This window comes from Hemibagrus wyckioides, linkage group LG04 (genome assembly GCF_019097595.1).
Source record: "Hemibagrus wyckioides isolate EC202008001 linkage group LG04, SWU_Hwy_1.0, whole genome shotgun sequence".
In the NCBI taxonomy this organism is placed as follows: domain Eukaryota; kingdom Metazoa; phylum Chordata; class Actinopteri; order Siluriformes; family Bagridae; genus Hemibagrus; species Hemibagrus wyckioides.
The window spans coordinates 761199-786198 of NC_080713.1; the positions used below are offsets into that span (position 1 = coordinate 761199).

Below are 25000 nucleotides of genomic sequence, written 5' to 3' on the forward strand. Positions count from 1 at the left end.
ACACATAATACACAACATACACATTATACACATAATACACATAATACACAACATACACAACATACACAACATACACATTATACACATAATACACAACATACAAAACATACACATAATACACAACATACACATAATACACAATACACATAATACACAACATACACATAATACACAACATACACATAATACACATAATACACAACATACACATAATACACAACATACACATAATACACATAATACACAACATACACAACATACACATTATACACATAATACACAACATACACATAATACACATAATACACATAATACACAACATACACAACATACACAACATACACATAATACACAACATACACAACATACACATAATACACAACATACACATAATACACAACATACACAACATACACATAATACACATAATACACATAATACACAACATACACAACATACACAACATACACATAATACACAACATACACAACATACACATAATACACATAATACACAACATACACAACATACACATTATACACAACATACACAACATACACATAATACACAACATACACAACATACACATTATACACATAATACACAACATACACATAATACACAACATACACATAATACACATAATACACAACATACACAACATACACATAATACACAACATACACATAATACACAACATACACATAATACACAACATACACATAATACACAACATACACAACATACACAACATACACATAATACACAACATACACAACATACACAACATACACATAATACACAACATACACAACATACACATAATACACAACATACACAACATACACATAATACACATAATACACAACATACACAACATACACATAATACACAACATACACATAATACACAACATACACAACATACACATAATACACAACATACACAACATACACATTATACACATAATACACAACATACACATAATACACAACATACACAACATACACATTATACACATAATACACAACATACACAACATACACAACATACACATAATACACAACATACACATTATACACATAATACACAACATACACAACATACACATAATACACAACATACACAACATACACATAATACACAACATACACAACATACACATAATACACAACATACACATTATACACATAATACACAACATACACAACATACACATAATACACAACATACACAACATACACATAATACACAACATACACATAATACACAACATACACAATACACAACATACACAACATACACATAATACACATAATACACATAATACACAACATACACAACATACACATAATACACAACATACACAACATACACATAATACACAACATACACAACATACACATAATACACATAATACACATAATACACAACATACACAACATACACATAATACACAACATACACAACATACACATAATACCCATAATACACAACATACACATAATACACATAATACACAACATACACATAATACACAACATACACATAATACACATAATACACAACATACACAACATACACATAATACACAACATACACATAATACACAACATACACAACATACACATAATACACAACATACACAACATACACATTATACACATAATACACAACATACACAACATACACATAATACACAACATACACAACATACACAACATACACATAATACACAACATACACAACATACACATAATACACAACATACACAACATACACATAATACACAACATACACAACATACACATAATACACAACATACACAACATACACATTATACACATAATACACATAATACACAACATACACATAATACACAACATACACAACATACACATAATACACAACATACACAACATACACATAATACACAACATACACATTATACACATAATACACAACATACACAACATACACATAATACACAACATACACAACATACACATAATACACATAATACACAACATACACAACATACACATAATACACAACATACACAACATACACATAATACCCATAATACACAACATACACATAATACACAACATACACATAATACACATAATACACAACATACACATAATACACAACATACACAACATACACATAATACACAACATACACAACATACACATAATACACATAATACACAACATACACATAATACACAACATACACAACATACACATAATACACAACATACACAACATACACATAATACACAACATACACAACATACACATAATACACATAATACACAACATACACATTATACACATAATACACAACATACACAACATACACAACATACACATTATACACAACATACACAACATACACATAATACACAACATACACAACATACACATTATACACATAATACACATAATACACATAATACACAACATACACAACATACACATAATACACAACATACACAACATACACATAATACACAACATACACATTATACACATAATACACAACATACACATGATACACAACATACACAACATACACATAATACACAACATACACAACATACACAACATACACATTATACACAACATACACATAATACACATAATACACATAATACACAACATACACAACATACACATAATACACAACATACACATAATACACAACATACACATTATACACATAATACACAACATACACATAATACACATAATACACATAATACACAACATACACATAATACACAACATACACATAATACACATAATACACAACATACACAACATACACATAATACACAACATACACATAATACACATAATACACAACATACACAACATACACAACATACACATAATACACAACATACACATAATACACAACATACACAACATACACATTATACACATAATACACATAATACACATAATACACAACATACACAACATACACAACATACACATAATACACAACATACACATAATACACATTATACACATAATACACAACATACACATAATACACATAATACACATAATACACAACATACACAACATACACAACATACACATAATACACAACATACACAACATACACATAATACACAACATACACATTATACACATAATACACAACATACACATTATACACATAATACACATAATACACAACATACACAACATACACATTATACACATAATACACAACATACACATAATACACAACATACACATAATACACATAATACACATAATACACAACATACACAACATACAGATTATACACATAATACACATAATACACAACATACACAACATACACATTATACACATAATACACAACATACACAACATACACAACATACACATAATACACAACATACACATAATACACATAATACACATAATACACAACATACACAACATACACATAATACACAACATACACAACATACACATAATACACAACATACACATAATACACATAATACACAACATACACATAATACACATAATACACAACATACACATAATACACAACATACACATAATACACAACATACACAACATACACAACATACACATTATACACAACATACACATTATACACATAATACACAACATACACATTATACACAACATACACAACATACACATAATACACAACATACACAACATACACATAATACACAACATACACATAATACACAACATACACAACATACACATTATACACATAATACACAACATACACATAATACACAACATACACATAATACACAACATACACAACATACACATTATACACATAATACACAACATACACAACATACACATAATACACAACATACACATAATACACAACATACACATAATACACAACATACACAACATACACATAATACACAACATACACAACATACACATTATACACATAATACACAACATACACATAATACACATAATACACATAATACACATAATACACAACATACACAACATACACATAATACACAACATACACAACATACACATAATACACAACATACACATTATACACATAATACACATAATACACATAATACACAACATACACAACATACACATAATACACATAATACACAACATACCCATAATACACATAATACACAACATACACATAATACACAACATACACATAATACACATAATACACAACATACCCATAATACACATAATACACAACATACACATAATACACAACATACACAACATACACATAATACACAACATACACAACATACACATAATACACAACATACACATAATACACATAATACACATAATACACAACATACACATAATACACAACATACACAACATACACATTATACACATAATACACAACATACACATAATACACAACATACACAACATACACATAATACACAACATACACATAATACACATAATACACATAATACACAACATACACAACATACACAACATACACATAATACACAACATACACAACATACACATTATACACATAATACACAACATACACATAATACACAATACACATAATACACAACATACACATAATACACAACATACACATAATACACATAATACACATTATACACATAATACACAACATACACAACATACACATAATACACAACATACACATAATACACAATACACATAATACACAACATACACATAATACACAACATACACATAATACACAACATACACAACATACACATTATACACATAATACACATAATACACAACATACACAACATACACATTATACACATAATACACAACATACACAACATACACATAATACACAACATACACATAATACACAACATACACATAATACACATAATACACAACATACACATAATACACAACATACACATAATACACATAATACACATAATACACAACATACACAACATACACAACATACACATAATACACAACATACACATAATACACATTATACACATAATACACAACATACACATAATACACATAATACACATAATACACATAATACACAACATACACAACATACACAACATACACATAATACACATAATACACAACATACACAACATACACAACATACACATAATACACAACATACACATTATACACATAATACACAACATACACATTATACACATAATACACAACATACACATTATACACATAATACACAACATACACAACATACACAACATACACATTATACACATAATACACAACATACACAACATACACAACATACACATTATACACAACATACACAACATACACATTATACACATTATACACATAATACACAACATACACATTATACACATAATACACAACATACACATTATACACATAATACACAACATACACAACATACACAACATACACATTATACACATTATACACATAATACACAACATACACAACATACACATAATACACAACATACACAACATACACATTATACACATTATACACATAATACACAACATACACATTATACACATAATACACAACATACACAACATACACATTATACACATAATACACATAATACATAACATACACAACATACACATAATACACAACATACACAACATACACATAATACACAACATACACAACATACACAACATACACATTATACACAACATACACATAATACACAACATACACAACATACACAACATACACATTATACACATTATACACATAATACACAACATACACATAATACACATAATACACAACATACACAACATACACATTATACACATAATACACAACATACACATAATACACAACATACACATTATACACAACATACACATTATACACATTATACACATAATACACAACATACACATAATACACAACATACACAACATACACATAATACACAACATACACATAATACACAACATACACATAATACACATAATACACAACATACACAACATACACATAATACACAACATACACATAATACACATAATACACAACATACACAACATACACATAATACACAATATACACATAATACACAACATACACAACATACACAACATACACGTAATACACAACATACACATTATACACAATACACAACATACACAACATACACATAATACACAACATACACAACATACACATTATACACATAATACACAACATACACAACATACACATAATACACAACATACACAACATACACATTATACACATAATACACAACATACACATAATACACAACATACACATAATACACATAATACACAACATACACAACATACACAACATACACATTATACACAACATACACAACATACACATAATACACAACATACACAACATACACATAATACACATAATACACAACATACACAACATACACATAATACACATAATATACAACATACACAATATACACAACATACACATTATACACAACATACACATTATACACATAATACACATAATACACAACATACACAACATACACATAATACACAACATACACAACATACACATAATACACAACATACACAATACACAACATACACAACATACACATTATACACATAATACACATAATACATAACATACACATAATACACATAATACACATAATACACATAATACACAACATACACATAATACACAACATACACAACATACACATAATACACAACATACACATAATACACAACATACACATTATACACATAATACACATAATACACAACATACACATAATACACAACATACACATAATACACAACATACACATAATACACAACATACACAACATACACATTATACACATAATACACAACATACACAACATACACATTATACACATAATACACAACATACACATAATACACAACATACACAACATACACATTATACACATAATACACAACATACACAACATACACAACATACACATAATACACAACATACACAACATACACATAATACACAACATACACAACATACACATAATACACAACATACACAACATACACATAATACACAACATACACAACATACACATTATACACATAATACACAACATACACAACATACACAACATACACATAATACACAACATACACAACATACACATTATACACATAATACACATAATACACATAATACACAACATACACAACATACACATAATACACAACATACACAACATACACATTATACACAACATACACAACATACACATAATACACAACATACACAACATACACATTATACACATAATACACATAATACACATAATACACAACATACACAACATACACAACATACACATAATACACAACATACACAACATACACATAATACACAACATACACATTATACACATAATACACAACATACACATAATACACATAATACACATAATACACATAATACACAACATACACAACATACACAACATACACATAATACACAACATACACATAATACACATAATACACATAATACACATAATACACAACATACACAACATACACATAATACACAACATACACATAATACACATAATACACAACATACACAACATACACAACATACACAACATACACATAATACACAACATACACAACATACACATAATACACAACATACACATAATACACATAATACACATAATACACAACATACACAACATACACAACATACACATAATACACATAATACACATAATACACATAATACACAACATACACAACATACACATAATACACATAATACACAACATACACATAATACACATAATACACAACATACACAACATACACATAATACACAACATACACAACATACACATAATACACATAATACACAACATACACAACATACACATTATACACATAATACACAACATACACATAATACACAACATACACAACATACACAACATACACATAATACACATAATACACATAATACACATTATACACATAATACACAACATACACAACATACACATAATACACATAATACACATAATACACAACATACACAACATACACAACATACACATAATACACAACATACACATAATACACAACATACACAACATACACAACATACACAACATACACATAATACACATAATACACATAATACACAACATACACATTATACACATAATACACATAATACACATAATACACAACATACACATAATACACAACATACACATAATACACATAATACACAACATACACATTATACACATAATACACAACATACACAACATACACATAATACACAACATACACAACATACACAACATACACATAATACACAACATACACATAATACACATAATACACATAATACACATAATACACAACATACACAACATACACATAATACACAACATACACAACATACACATTATACACATAATACACAACATACACATAATACACATAATACACATAATACACAACATACACAACATACACATAATACACATAATACACAACATACACAACATACACAACATACACATTATACACAACATACACATTATACACATTATACACATAATACACAACATACACATAATACACATAATACACAACATACACAACATACACATTATACACATAATACACAACATACACATAATACACAACATACACAACATACACAACATACACATAATACACAACATACACAACATACACATTATACACATAATACACAACATACACATAATACACATAATACACATAATACACAACATACACAACATACACATAATACACATAATACACAACATACACAACATACACAACATACACATAATACACATAATACACATAATACACAACATACACAACATACACAACATACACATAATACACAACATACACAACATACACATTATACACATAATACACATAATACACAACATACACAACATACACAACATACACAACATACACATAATACACACATAACAATACACATAATACACAACATACACAACATACACATAATACACATAATACACAACATACACAACATACACATAATACACAACATACACATAATACACAACATACACATAATACACATAATACACATTATACACAACATACACATAATACACATAATACACAACATACACATAATACACAACATACACATTATACACATAATACACAACATACACAACATACACATAATACACAACATACACAACATACACATAATACACAACATACACATAATACACATAATACACAACATACACAACATACACATAATACACAACATACACAACATACACAACATACACATAATACACAACATACACAACATACACATTATACACATAATACACATAATACACAACATACACAACATACACAACATACACATTATACACATAATACACAACATACACAACATACACATAATACACAACATACACAACATACACATAATACACAACATACACAACATACACATAATACACATAATACACATAATACACATAATACACAACATACACATTATACACATAATACACAACATACACATAATACACAACATACACAACATACACAACATACACATAATACACATAATACACATAATACACAACATACACATTATACACATAATACACAACATACACATAATACACAACATACACATTATACACATAATACACAACATACACATAATACACAACATACACATAATACACAACATACACAACATACACATTATACACAACATACACAACATACACATAATACACAACATACACAACATACACATAATACACAACATACACAACATACACATAATACACATAATACACAACATACACAACATACACATTATACACAACATACACAACATACACATAATACACATAATACACATAATACACAACATACACAACATACACAACATACACATAATACACAACATACACAACATACACATAATACACAACATACACAACATACACATAATACACAACATACACATAATACACAACATACACAACATACACATTATACACATAATACACAACATACACATAATACACAACATACACATAATACACAACATACACAACATACACAACATACACATTATACACAACATACACATAATACACATAATACACATATTACACAACATACACAACATACACAACATACACATAATACACAACATACACATAATACACAACATACACATTATACACATAATACACAACATACACATAATACACATAATACACATAATACACATAATACACATAATACACAACATACACAACATACACATAATACACAACATACACAACATACACATAATACACAACATACACATTATACACATAATACACATAATTCACATAATACACAACATACACATAATACACAACATACACATAATACACAACATACACAACATACACATAATACACAACATACACAACATACACAACATACACATTATACACAACATACACAACATACACATAATACACAACATACACAACATACACATTATACACATAATACACAACATACACATAATACACAACATACACATAATACACATAATACACAACATACACAACATACACAACATACACATAATACACAACATACACAACATACACATAATACACAACATACACATTATACACATAATACACAACATACACAACATACACATAATACACATAATACACAACATACACAACATACACATAATACACAACATACACAACATACACATAATACACATAATACACAACATACACAACATACACAACATACACATTATACACAACATACACATTATACACATAATACACATAATACACAACATACACAACATACACAACATACACATAATACACAACATACACAACATACACATAATACACAACATACACATAATACACATAATACACATAATACACATAATACACAACATACACAACATACACATAATACACAACATACACAACATACACATAATACACATAATACACAACATACACAACATACACATAATACACAACATACACATAATACACATAATACACAACATACACAACATACACAACATACACATAATACACAACATACACAACATACACATTATACACATAATACACAACATACACAACATACACATTATACACATAATACACAACATACACAACATACACAACATACACAACATACACATAATACACAACATACACAACATACACAACATACACATAATACACAACATACACAACATACACATAATACACAACATACACAACATACACATTATACACATAATACACAACATACACAACATACACATAATACACATAATACACAACATACACAACATACACAACATACACATAATACACAACATACACAACATACACATAATACACAACATACACATAATACACATAATACACAACATACACAACATACACAACATACACATAATACACAACATACACAACATACACATAATACCCATAATACACAACATACACATAATACACAACATACACAACATACACATAATACACAACATACACAACATACACATAATACACAACATACACAACATACACATTATACACATAATACACAACATACACATAATACACAACATACACAACATACACATTATACACATAATACACAACATACACAACATACACAACATACACATAATACACAACATACACAACATACACATAATACCCATAATACACAACATACACATAATACACAACATACACAACATACACATAATACACAACATACACAACATACACATAATACACATAATACACATAATACACATAATACACAACATACACAACATACACATAATACACAACATACACATTATACACATAATACACAACATACACAACATACACATAATACACATAATACACATAATACACATAATACACAACATACACAACATACACAACATACACATTATACACAACATACACATAATACACATAATACACATAATACACAACATACACAACATACACAACATACACATAATACACAACATACACATAATACACAACATACACATTATACACATAATACACAACATACACATTATACACATAATACACAACATACACAACATACACAACATACACATTATACACATAATACACATAATACACAACATACACAACATACACATTATACACAACATACACAACATACACATAATACACATAATACACAACATACACAACATACACATAATACACAACATACACAACATACACATTATACACATAATACACATAATACACAACATACACAACATACACATAATACACAACATACACATAATACACAACATACACAACATACACATTATACACATAATACACAACATACACATAATACACATAATACACAACATACACAACATACACATTATACACAACATACACAACATACACATAATACACAACATACACAACATACACATAATACACAACATACACATAATACACAACATACACAACATACACATTATACACATAATACACAACATACACAACATACACATAATACACAACATACACATAATACACAATACACATAATACACAACATACACATAATACACAACATACACATAATACACAACATACACATAATACACAACATACACATAATACACATAATACACATAATACACAACATACACAACATACACATAATACACAACATACACATAATACACATAATACACAACATACACAACATACACATAATACACAACATACACATAATACACAACATACACATAATACACATAATACACATTATACACAACATACACATAATACACATAATACACAACATACACATAATACACAACATACACATAATACACAACATACACAACATACACATAATACACAACATACACAACATACACATAATACACAACATACACAACATACACATAATACACAACATACACATTATACACATAATACACAACATACACAACATACACATTATACACATAATACACAACATACACAACATACACATAATACACAACATACACAACATACACATAATACACATAATACACAACATACACAACATACACATAATACACAACATACACATAATACACATAATACACATAATACACAACATACACATAATACACAACATACACATAATACACAACATACACATAATACACAACATACACAACATACACATAATACACAACATACACAACATACACATAATACACATAATACACATAATACACAACATACACAACATACACATAATACACAACATACACAACATACACATAATACACATAATACACAACATACACAACATACACATAATACACAACATACACATAATACACATAATACACAACATACACAACATACACAACATACACATAATACACAACATACACAACATACACATTATACACATAATACACAACATACACAACATACACATTATACACATAATACACAACATACACAACATACACAACATACACAACATACACATAATACACAACATACACAACATACACAACATACACATAATACACAACATACACAACATACACATAATACACAACATACACAACATACACATTATACACATAATACACAACATACACAACATACACATAATACACATAATACACAACATACACAACATACACAACATACACATAATACACAACATACACAACATACACATAATACACAACATACACATAATACACATAATACACAACATACACAACATACACAACATACACATAATACACAACATACACAACATACACATTATACACATAATACACAACATACACATAATACACATAATACACATAATACACATAATACACATAATACACAACATACACAACATACACAACATACACATAATACACAACATACACAACATACACATAATACACAACATACACATTATACACATAATACACAACATACACATAATACACATAATACACATAATACACATAATACACAACATACACAACATACACAACATACACATAATACACAACATACACAACATACACATAATACACATAATACACAACATACACATAATACACAACATACACATAATACACAACATACACAACATACACATTATACACAACATACACAACATACACATAATACACAACATACACAACATACACATAATACACAACATACACATAATACACAACATACACAACATACACATAATACACAACATACACAACATACACATAATACACAACATACACAACATACACAACATACACATAATACACAACATACACATAATACACAACATACACAACATACACATAATACACAACATACACATAATACACAACATACACAACATACACATAATACACAACATACACAACATACACATAATACACAACATACACATTATACACAACATACACAACATACACAACATACACATAATACACAACATACACAACATACACATAATACACAACATACACAACATACACATAATACACAACATACACATAATACACAACATACACAACATACACGTAATACACAACATACACATAATACACAACATACACAACATACACATAATACACAACATACACAACATACACATAATACACAACATACACATAATACACAACATACACATTATACACATAATACACATAATACACAACATACACAACATACACAACATACACATAATACACAACATACACAACATACACATTATACACATAATACACATAATACACAACATACACAACATACACATTATACACAACATACACAACATACACATAATACACAACATACACAACATACACATAATACACAACATACACATTATACACATAATACACAACATACACATAATACACATAATACACATAATACACAACATACACAACATACACAACATACACATAATACACAACATACACAACATACACAACATACACATAATACACAACATACACAACATACACATAATACACAACATACACATTATACACATAATACACAACATACACAACATACACAACATACACATAATACACATAATACACAACATACACAACATACACAACATACACATAATACACATAATACACATAATACACAACATACACAACATACACAACATACACATAATACACAACATACACAACATACACATAATACACAACATACACAACATACACATAATACACATAATACACAACATACACAACATACACAACATACACATAATACACAACATACACAACATACACAACATACACATAATACACAACATACACAACATACACAACATACACAACATACACATAATACACATAATACACATAATACACAACATACACAACATACACAACATACACATAATACACAACATACACAACATACACAACATACACATAATACACAACATACACAACATACACATAATACACATAATACACAACATACACAACATACACAACATACACAACATACACATAATACACATAATACACATAATACACAACATACACAACATACACAACATACACATAATACACATAATACACAACATACACAACATACACAACATACACATAATACACAACATACACATTATACACATAATACACATAATACACAACATACACAACATACACAACATACACATAATACACAACATACACAACATACACATTATACACAACATACACATCATACACATAATACACAACATACACAACATACACATAATACACAACATACACATAATACACAACATACACAACATACACATAATACACAACATACACAACATACACATAATACACAACATACACAACATACACAACATACACAATACACAACATACACATAATACACAACATACACAACATACACATAATACACAACATACACATAATACACAACATACACAACATACACATAATACACAACATACACAACATACACATAATACACAACATACACATAATACACAACATACACAACATACACAACATACACATAATACACAACATACACAACATACACATAATACACAACATACACAACATACACATAATACACAACATACACATAATACACAACATACACAACATACACAACATACACAACATACACAACAACACGACATACACAACATACACATAATACACAACATACACAACATACACATAATACACAACATACACATAATACACAACATACACATTATACACATAATACACATAATACACAACATACACAACATACACAACATACACATAATACACAACATACACAACATACACATTATACACATAATACACATAATACACATCATACACAACATACACATAATACACAACATACACAACATACACATTATACACAACATACACAACATACACAACATACACAACATACACATTATACACATAATACACAACATACACATAATACACATAATACACAACATACACAACATACACATAATACACATAATACACAACATACACAACATACACAACATACACATAATACACAACATACACAACATACACATAATACACAACATACACATTATACACATAATACACAACATACACAACATACACAACATACACATAATACACATAATACACAACATACACAACATACACAACATACACATAATACACATAATACACATAATACACAACATACACAACATACACAACATACACATAATACACAACATACACAACATACACATAATACACAACATACACATAATACACATAATACACAACATACACAACATACACAACATACACATAATACACAACATACACAACATACACAACATACACATAATACACAACATACACAACATACACAACATACACAACATACACATAATACACATAATACACATAATACACAACATACACAACATACACAACATACACATAATACACAACATACACAACATACACAACATACACATAATACACAACATACACAACATACACATAATACACATAATACACAACATACACAACATACACAACATACACAACATACACATAATACACATAATACACATAATACACAACATACACAACATACACAACATACACATAATACACATAATACACATAATACACAACATACACAACATACACAACATACACATAATACACAACATACACATTATACACATAATACACATAATACACAACATACACAACATACACAACATACACATAATACACAACATACACATAATACACAATACACAACATACACATTATACACAACATACACATTATACACATAATACACAACATACACAACATACACATAATACACAACATACACAACATACACATAATACACAACATACACATAATACACAACATACACAACATACACATTATACACATAATACACAACATACACAACATACACATAATACACAACATACACATTATACACATAATACACAACATACACATAATTCACATAATACACAACATACACAACATACACATAATACACAACATACACAAAATACTAATATATAAAACAACTAACTCATTCCATAGTGTACACTATGTTGCCAGAAGTTTTCGTTTCCATGCACATGAATGTAATATGGAGTTGTCCCGCCCTTTACAGCTAGAACAGCTTCAACTCTTCTGGGAAGGCTTTCCACAAGGTTTAGGAGTGTGTTTTTGGGAATTTTTGACCGTTCCTCTAGAAGCACATTTGTGAGGTCAGGCACTGATGTTGGACGAGAAGGTCTGCCTCACAGTCTCCACTCTAATTCATCCCAAAGGTGTTCTATGGGGTTGAGGTCAGGACTCTGTGCAGGCCAGTCAAGTTCCTTCACACCAAACTCACTCATCCATGTCTTTATGGACCTTGCTTTGGTCACTGGTGTGCAGTCATGTTGGAACAGGAAGGGGTCATCCCCAAACTGTTCCCACAAAGAGCATGAAATTGTCCAAAATGTCTTGGTATGAAGCTGAAGCATTAAGAGTTCCTTTCACTGGAACTAAGGGGCGGAGCCCAACCCCTGAAAAACAACACCTGAACTCAGTGATCTGGAGGGGTGTCCCAATACTTTTGGCAATATAAGTGTAACTAAACTTGAACTTAAATCCAAATTAAAACTAATTCTAAACCAGAAACTAAAACAACAAACAGTGAACCCACACCAAAACAAAACCTAGGTCAAAATATTCATACACCAAATTAGGAGAATATGACTGAAACATTTAGAATTTTCCAGAACTCTTTTTAAAAGAGGTTTAAATGAAAGTAACTCCCACAGTGGAGATGAAGACGATTCAGTTTATGAAGAGTGAGAAGTTTTAGGTTGGTGTGAACATGTTGGGATGGCGTGAGTGTGTGAGGAGTGTGTGCTGATGGAGCACTGCAGTGAGTGTGTGTGTGTGGAGGTGTGTTAATGTGCTGTGCTTGAGGTTGTGTAGTTGTGTTCAGGAGGTGGAGGCGGTGTGGAGGCTCATGGGGCTGCAGAGAGAGCTGATGGTGGATTACGCTGAGGTGATGTGTGCTGTGACTGGAGACATGAACGAGAGCAGAAAAGCCGTGTTTATAAAGGTCACAGAGCTCGAAGCTCCACAAACACACTTCACACTTTAACACTGGAGAGATCAGATGAATAATATTTTGTGTCTCTCTGTTTTTAGGTTTATATTAAACTCGACCCAAATAAAACAGGTTCAGTTTCTCTGACTGACATTGAGAAGTTTTACAGTGTTACTCAGGAGCAGCTCGCTGAACACGGTGAGACGCTACATTTTACTGCTAATCACCTTTAGAATCATGGGATGTTTAAAGGAATGTGTCCGTGTGGTCATTTATAGCGCCCTCTACTGCCCATGATGTAAAATACAGTTACAATTAAAACTAATAAAATAATAAATATTGTTATTATTATTATTATTATTATTATTATTATTATTATTATATCTGATGCTTTATGTTACTTTTGGGTGTTTTCGTCATGTCCCTGAGGATTGTGTGCTATATTTTTGTGATTTATATATATATATATATATATATATATATATATATATATATTTATATATATATATACACACACAAAAATACTGTATTGAATTGAGTAAAAACAGTGAACATGCCCACTCAACTGTCCACACCCTATATTTAAAGGGAAAAGAGGCGGAGCTCTGTCTCACCTGAGGGTGGAGCTAAAATGTAAACAGTAAACCTTTAAATAGCTAACCAGATCTCATACCAGTATTATTTTTTAAAGTATGTCTTTGAATATAATATAATATAATATAATATAATATAATATAATATAATATAATATAATATAATATAATATAATATAATATAATATAATGTAATTCAAATTCAAATTTTATTTGTCACATACGAAATCATACACAGTACGACATGTAGTGAAATGCTTTTTACGACTGTCTTACGTGAAAGAGGAAAGAGTAAGAAAGAAAATGTGTAACAGAAAAATGTGTAAAAGAAAATGTGTAACAGATATAAAAGTGAAAAAATATAAAAAGTATAAAAACAAAAAATATATATGTATAGTACAATATAGTATATGTATAGTATATGTGAAAAATAAAACAATATAAATAATATATGTGTAGACTCTATAATGTACAGAAGATACAGTATATGAATATATGTAGATAAAAAGGTCTGCTAAAGTCAACATTGAAATGGTGTTGCAAAAGAGTGTAGTATATACAGTGTGCATATGTAAGATAAATATATAAATATATTGTAGAAGTATATATGAGGCAAAATATAATGTCCAGTTTTACAGGGAGCAAAGTGACAGTGCAGTGCACACACAAAGATGTACAGAGAAGATGTACAGTGGGTGTGGTTATTGTGTGTACAGAGTAGTGCAATATTAGCATGTGCAACAATCAGCTGAGGTAGAATGTCATGTCGTGTGGGGGAAGTCCAGAGAGTCCAGGTTCTAGGTGTTCTGGTTGAGGGCCCGAATGGCCTGCGGGAAGAAGCTCCTCCTCATTCTCTCTGTGTTCGCCTTCAAGGAACGGAAACGTTTCCCTGACCTCAACAGAGAGAAGAGTCCATTGTTGGGATGGCTGAGGTCCTTCATAATCTTGCTGGCCTTGGTCCAGCACCGCTTGCTGTATATGGTGTCCAGGTCAGGAAGCTCGGTGCAGATGGTACGCTCGGCTGATCGCACCACCCTCTGGAGAGCTTGTCTGTCCTGTTTGGTGCTGTTCCCAAACCAGGCTGTGATACTTCCCGTCAGGATGCTCTCAATGGTGCAGGTGTAGAATGTCTTTAGCACCTTTGAGGGCAGTTTAAAGTCCTTTAGGCGTCTGAGATGATAAAGACACTGCCGGGCCTTCTTCACCAGGGTGTTGACGTGACAGGACCATGGCAGGTCCTGCGTGATGTAGACACCTAGGTACCAGAAACTGTCCACTCTCTCCACTCGGGTCCCGTTGATGGTGAGGGGCTGGTAATTCCTCTCCTGCTTTGTGCTAAAGTCCACTATCAGCTCCTTAGTCTCGCTGACATTCAGGAGGAGATTGTTGACCTGGCACCATGTCTCCAGGTTTTTAATCTCCTCTAGGTAGGCCGTCTCGTCGTTATTGGAGATCAGACCCACCACCACAGTATCGTCCGCAAACTTCACGATGTTGGTGGAGCTGGAAGTGGCCGCACAGTCGTAGGTGTACAGAGAGTACAGCAGGGGGCTCAGAACACAACCCTGGGGGGCTCCAGTGCTGAGGGTGAGTGAGGGTGAGACATGGTTGCCCACCCGTACTGCCTGAGGTCTGTCTCACAGGAAGTTGGACATCCATCGACACAGGGATGGTCTAAGGCCCAGGATCTAATGTAATGTAATGTAATGTAATGTAATGTAATGTAATATAATATAATATAATATAATATAATGTAATGTAATGTAATGTAATGTAATGTAATGTAATATAATATAATATAATATAATATAATATAATGCTCAATTGAGTAATTGTTGATACTGGTCTGTTTGCAGGAGCAGAAGTAGACTTCCTGACCTGTGTATGGGAAGCAGGAAGGGTCAGTAATCACGTGTCTTATGCAGAGTTTCAGGACTATTACGAGGGACTGAGCATCGAAATCCCCAGTGACCAGGCTTACATCAACATCCTGAAAAACACCTGGAATATCTAAGTGTGTGTGTGTGTGTGTGTGTGTGCATGTGTGATCAGGTCAGCGCTCCTTTACACACATCCATGAACAAAAAGGTTCATATAATTATTCAGTAATAAACTTTATTGTTTAAAACTTGTGCAGTAAAAAGATAAAGAAAATTGTGTTTAATTAATTAATGTAAATTAACTTTTACATGAAAGTTCCCTTCATTAACATGACCACAGCATCTGTAATGTTAATAAACTCCATTAAACACAACAAATGTACATTTATTTATTTTCATTATTCATTTAAATTTAAATTCATTATTCATTTAAATATGATGAAACTCACGGGATTCCCATCAGGACTGGAATGAAATCCTCATAAATGACCACATCGGAGTTGATTACTTTCCTACAGCAGCACATCCCCACTGGATCAGAGTGAGTGCTTTAATATAAACCTGTACTACTGTCAGAGCTGCTGTTAAAGAGAATTAATCAACATCTGATCCACCAATCAGAGTTAATCAACACCTGCTGACCACCAATCAGAGTTAATCAACACCTGCTGACCACCAATCAGAGTTAATCAACACCTGCTGACCACCAATCAGAGTTAATCAACACCTGCTGACCACCAATCAGAGTTAATCAACACCTGCTGACCACCAGTCAGAGTTAATCAACACCTGCTGACCACCAATCAGAGTTAATCAACACCTGCTGACCACCAGTCAGAGTTAATCAACACCTGCTGACCACCAATCAGAGTTAATCAACACCTGCTGACCACCAATCAGAGTTAATCAACACCTGCTGACCACCAATCAGAGTTAATCAACACCTGCTGACCACCAATCAGAGTTAATCAACACCTGCTGACCACCAATCAGAGTTAATCAACACCTGCTGACCACCAGTCAGAGTTAATCAACACCTGCTGACCACCAATCAGAGTTAATCAACACCTGCTGACCACCAGTCAGAGTTAATCAACACCTGCTGACCACCAATCAGAGTTAATCAACACCTGCTGACCACCAATCAGAGTTAATCAACACCTGCTGACCACCAATCAGAGTTAATCAACACCTGCTGACCACCAATCAGAGTTAATCAACACCTGCTGACCACCAGTCAGAGTTAATCAACACCTGCTGACCACCAGTCAGAGCCCAGAACTCAGCAGCTGCTCAGTAGGGAGAAACCCAGCTGCTCTTTAAACCCCAGTGACTGTTAGCATTGTGGTGGCTTTAACGCTGAGGTTTACAGAGTGTTTTTAATAATAATCATGGTAATGATGTAAATAATGTGTGTCCAGGGAACTGTCATAAACACTCCGGTTTAAGGTTCAGGAAATAAATCATGTATAAATAAATAATAAATCATTCACTTCTGAATCCTAATAAACTGATTACTAATTACTAATTCATTAATATTTAAGATTTAATTTAATTAAGGCAAATTTTTATACATTAATTCTGATTGATTCGTTAATTTATTAATTTATTCATTAGTATTTCGTTTTATGTATTTTGTTTATCTATCTGTCTGTCTGTCTGTTTATCTATCTATCTATCTATCTATCTATCTATCTATCTATCTATCTATCTATCTATCTATCTATCTATCTATCTATCTATCTATCTATTTGTTTATAATTTGTTATTGATCTACATTGTTCATGATTATAAATAATTTATTACTGAACCTTAAATGGATTTTTGCCATCACATGAGAGAGAATCACATAAATCCAGATAAATCCAGATAAATTCAGATAAATCCAGATCCTCTGTGAGGGAGACGATGATTCTTTTCCTTTTTCTGAGTTTTAACCTTTTCTGAAAAACATAAAGCTCTGAAAATATAAGCCTCTGAGTGTCTTGAGTCTATGAAAGTTTTTGTGCCCAATATGGACATAAAGCTGAGTCGACGTCCTCACATGTCCCCGCTGTCCACGCGTCCGGTTTGGAGTCAGTGACCATTAGCCAGACATCCGTTAGAGTCACAGTGTGTATGGTTGTGTTTCTGTGCTTCATCCTGACTCTCCTCCTCTTCTTCCTCATCGCTTCTTTCATCACCTTTCATCTGTAAAGAGAAAAAATAAATCATTTGTTTTATTCTATAAGTTCCATTTCTTAGATAAACGCATTTATTACATTTTCAGACGCACTCACTTCACCAGACATGAGTTTAATGACCATACGCAGGATGAGCAACGCCCAGAAGATGTGCAGCAGCAGCAGGACCACCAGCATCCCGTTGAAGAAATAATATCCAAAAAATGGCTGAAATTGTTCCAGAGGATAAACCCAGGTGCAGTGGATCAACCTGCAACACGGTCCACTTTAACACACTGACCATCACCTTTATTCACATCTCTTTCTCTTATCTCTGATTTCTCACCAGAAAGGGAAGATGATCAGCCTGGTGACCATGAAGACCACCGTGAAGAGGATGAAGATGGTGTTACAGGCTTGCGACCATCCGGCGTAATTGAACACCTTCCCCGACTCACAGATAGAGAAGAAACAGTTCAACAACTTCAGTTACATCTTCACAGATGATCTTCACCTGGGCTTAAAACCTTTACAACCTTCATGGAACTTATGTTTTAGTGTTTTTAGAGAATGTCACTTTTTCTCACTACATTTCCTTCTTTTTTGTATTATGGGTGTGTGAACTTCTGCACTGTGGTCACACGATTCATTTATTTGCTGATGACTCCACCTTCACCTGGCTCACAGAGAAGTAGTTCTCCCTAAGGAACCAGTCTGAGGAACTTCCTTTTCGGTTTATATTTGTTGTCACAATCAAACACTACGATCCATCAGAGATCTACGGTAACCTGAATAGAGTTTAGACTGAAATGTTCTGCTATCTCTGACGTTTCTCTTCTTTTCCTACCTCCAAGAAAACATCTGCAGCATCGTGCACCAGCATGACCAGAGTCCCGATGCGGATGTAGTTTGCGCACCAGGAGAAGGTCAGCAGGGTTAAAGTGGCCCAGTGATGAACCAACTGCTCCTTAAAATCCTACACACACACACACACACACACACACATACACACACACACACACACACACACACACACACACACACACACACACACACACACACACACACACACACACACACACACACATACACACACACACACACACATACACACACACACACACACACACACACACACACACACACACATACACACACACACACACACAAACACACACACACACACACACACACACATACACACACACACACATACACACAAACACACACACACACATACACACACACACACACATACACACACACACACACACACACAAACACACACACACACACACACACATACACACACACACACACACACACACATACACACACACACACACACAAACACACACACACACACACACACAAACACACACACACACACACACACAAACACACACACACACACACATAGACTTTGATCTGTAACAGGTCAGATATGATATCAGTGCTGTGTTCAGATAAAATCACCTACATGACCTCAGACACACAGACATAAAAATCAGATCAGATAAAAACATTAATAAACA

General features: G+C 31.5%; 2 protein-coding genes and 1 long non-coding RNA gene across 9 annotated transcripts in view; 2 read left to right on the top strand and 1 right to left on the bottom strand.

Moving 5' to 3' along the window:
* caps2 (calcyphosine 2) overlaps positions 1 to 22007 on the top strand; it is a 32592-nt gene extending 10585 nt beyond the window's left edge. For 3 of the 6 annotated variants that reach the window (XM_058388263.1, XM_058388260.1, XM_058388262.1), the window contains 3 exons: positions 18723 to 18842; positions 18932 to 19028; positions 21280 to 22002. In XM_058388263.1, the coding sequence (XP_058244246.1) occupies positions 18723 to 18842; positions 18932 to 19028; positions 21280 to 21437 (375 nt within the window). In that variant the 3' untranslated portion in view covers positions 21438 to 22002. Of the gene's footprint in view, positions 1 to 18722; positions 18843 to 18931; positions 19029 to 20296; positions 21122 to 21279 lie in introns of all 6 variants that reach the window. The other 3 variants (XR_009204489.1, XR_009204490.1, XM_058388264.1) reach the window with 3 other exon arrangements.
* A 1346-nt stretch (positions 22008 to 23353) lies between these two features.
* cers3b (ceramide synthase 3b) overlaps positions 23354 to 25000 on the bottom strand; it is an 8902-nt gene continuing 7255 nt past the window's right edge. For both annotated transcript variants that reach the window (XM_058388265.1, XM_058388266.1), the window contains exons 8-11: positions 24313 to 24441; positions 23812 to 23918; positions 23583 to 23736; positions 23354 to 23493 (exon numbers count right to left, since the gene is read on the bottom strand). In XM_058388265.1, coding sequence (XP_058244248.1) covers positions 23380 to 23493; positions 23583 to 23736; positions 23812 to 23918; positions 24313 to 24441 — 504 coding nt within the window. In that variant the 3' untranslated portion in view covers positions 23354 to 23379. The remainder of the gene's footprint in view (positions 23494 to 23582; positions 23737 to 23811; positions 23919 to 24312; positions 24442 to 25000) is intronic.
* Positions 23475 to 24536, top strand: LOC131352283 (uncharacterized). The gene is made up of 2 exons (XR_009204491.1): positions 23475 to 23721; positions 23815 to 24536. It is a non-coding gene; the product is annotated as an uncharacterized LOC131352283 (long non-coding RNA).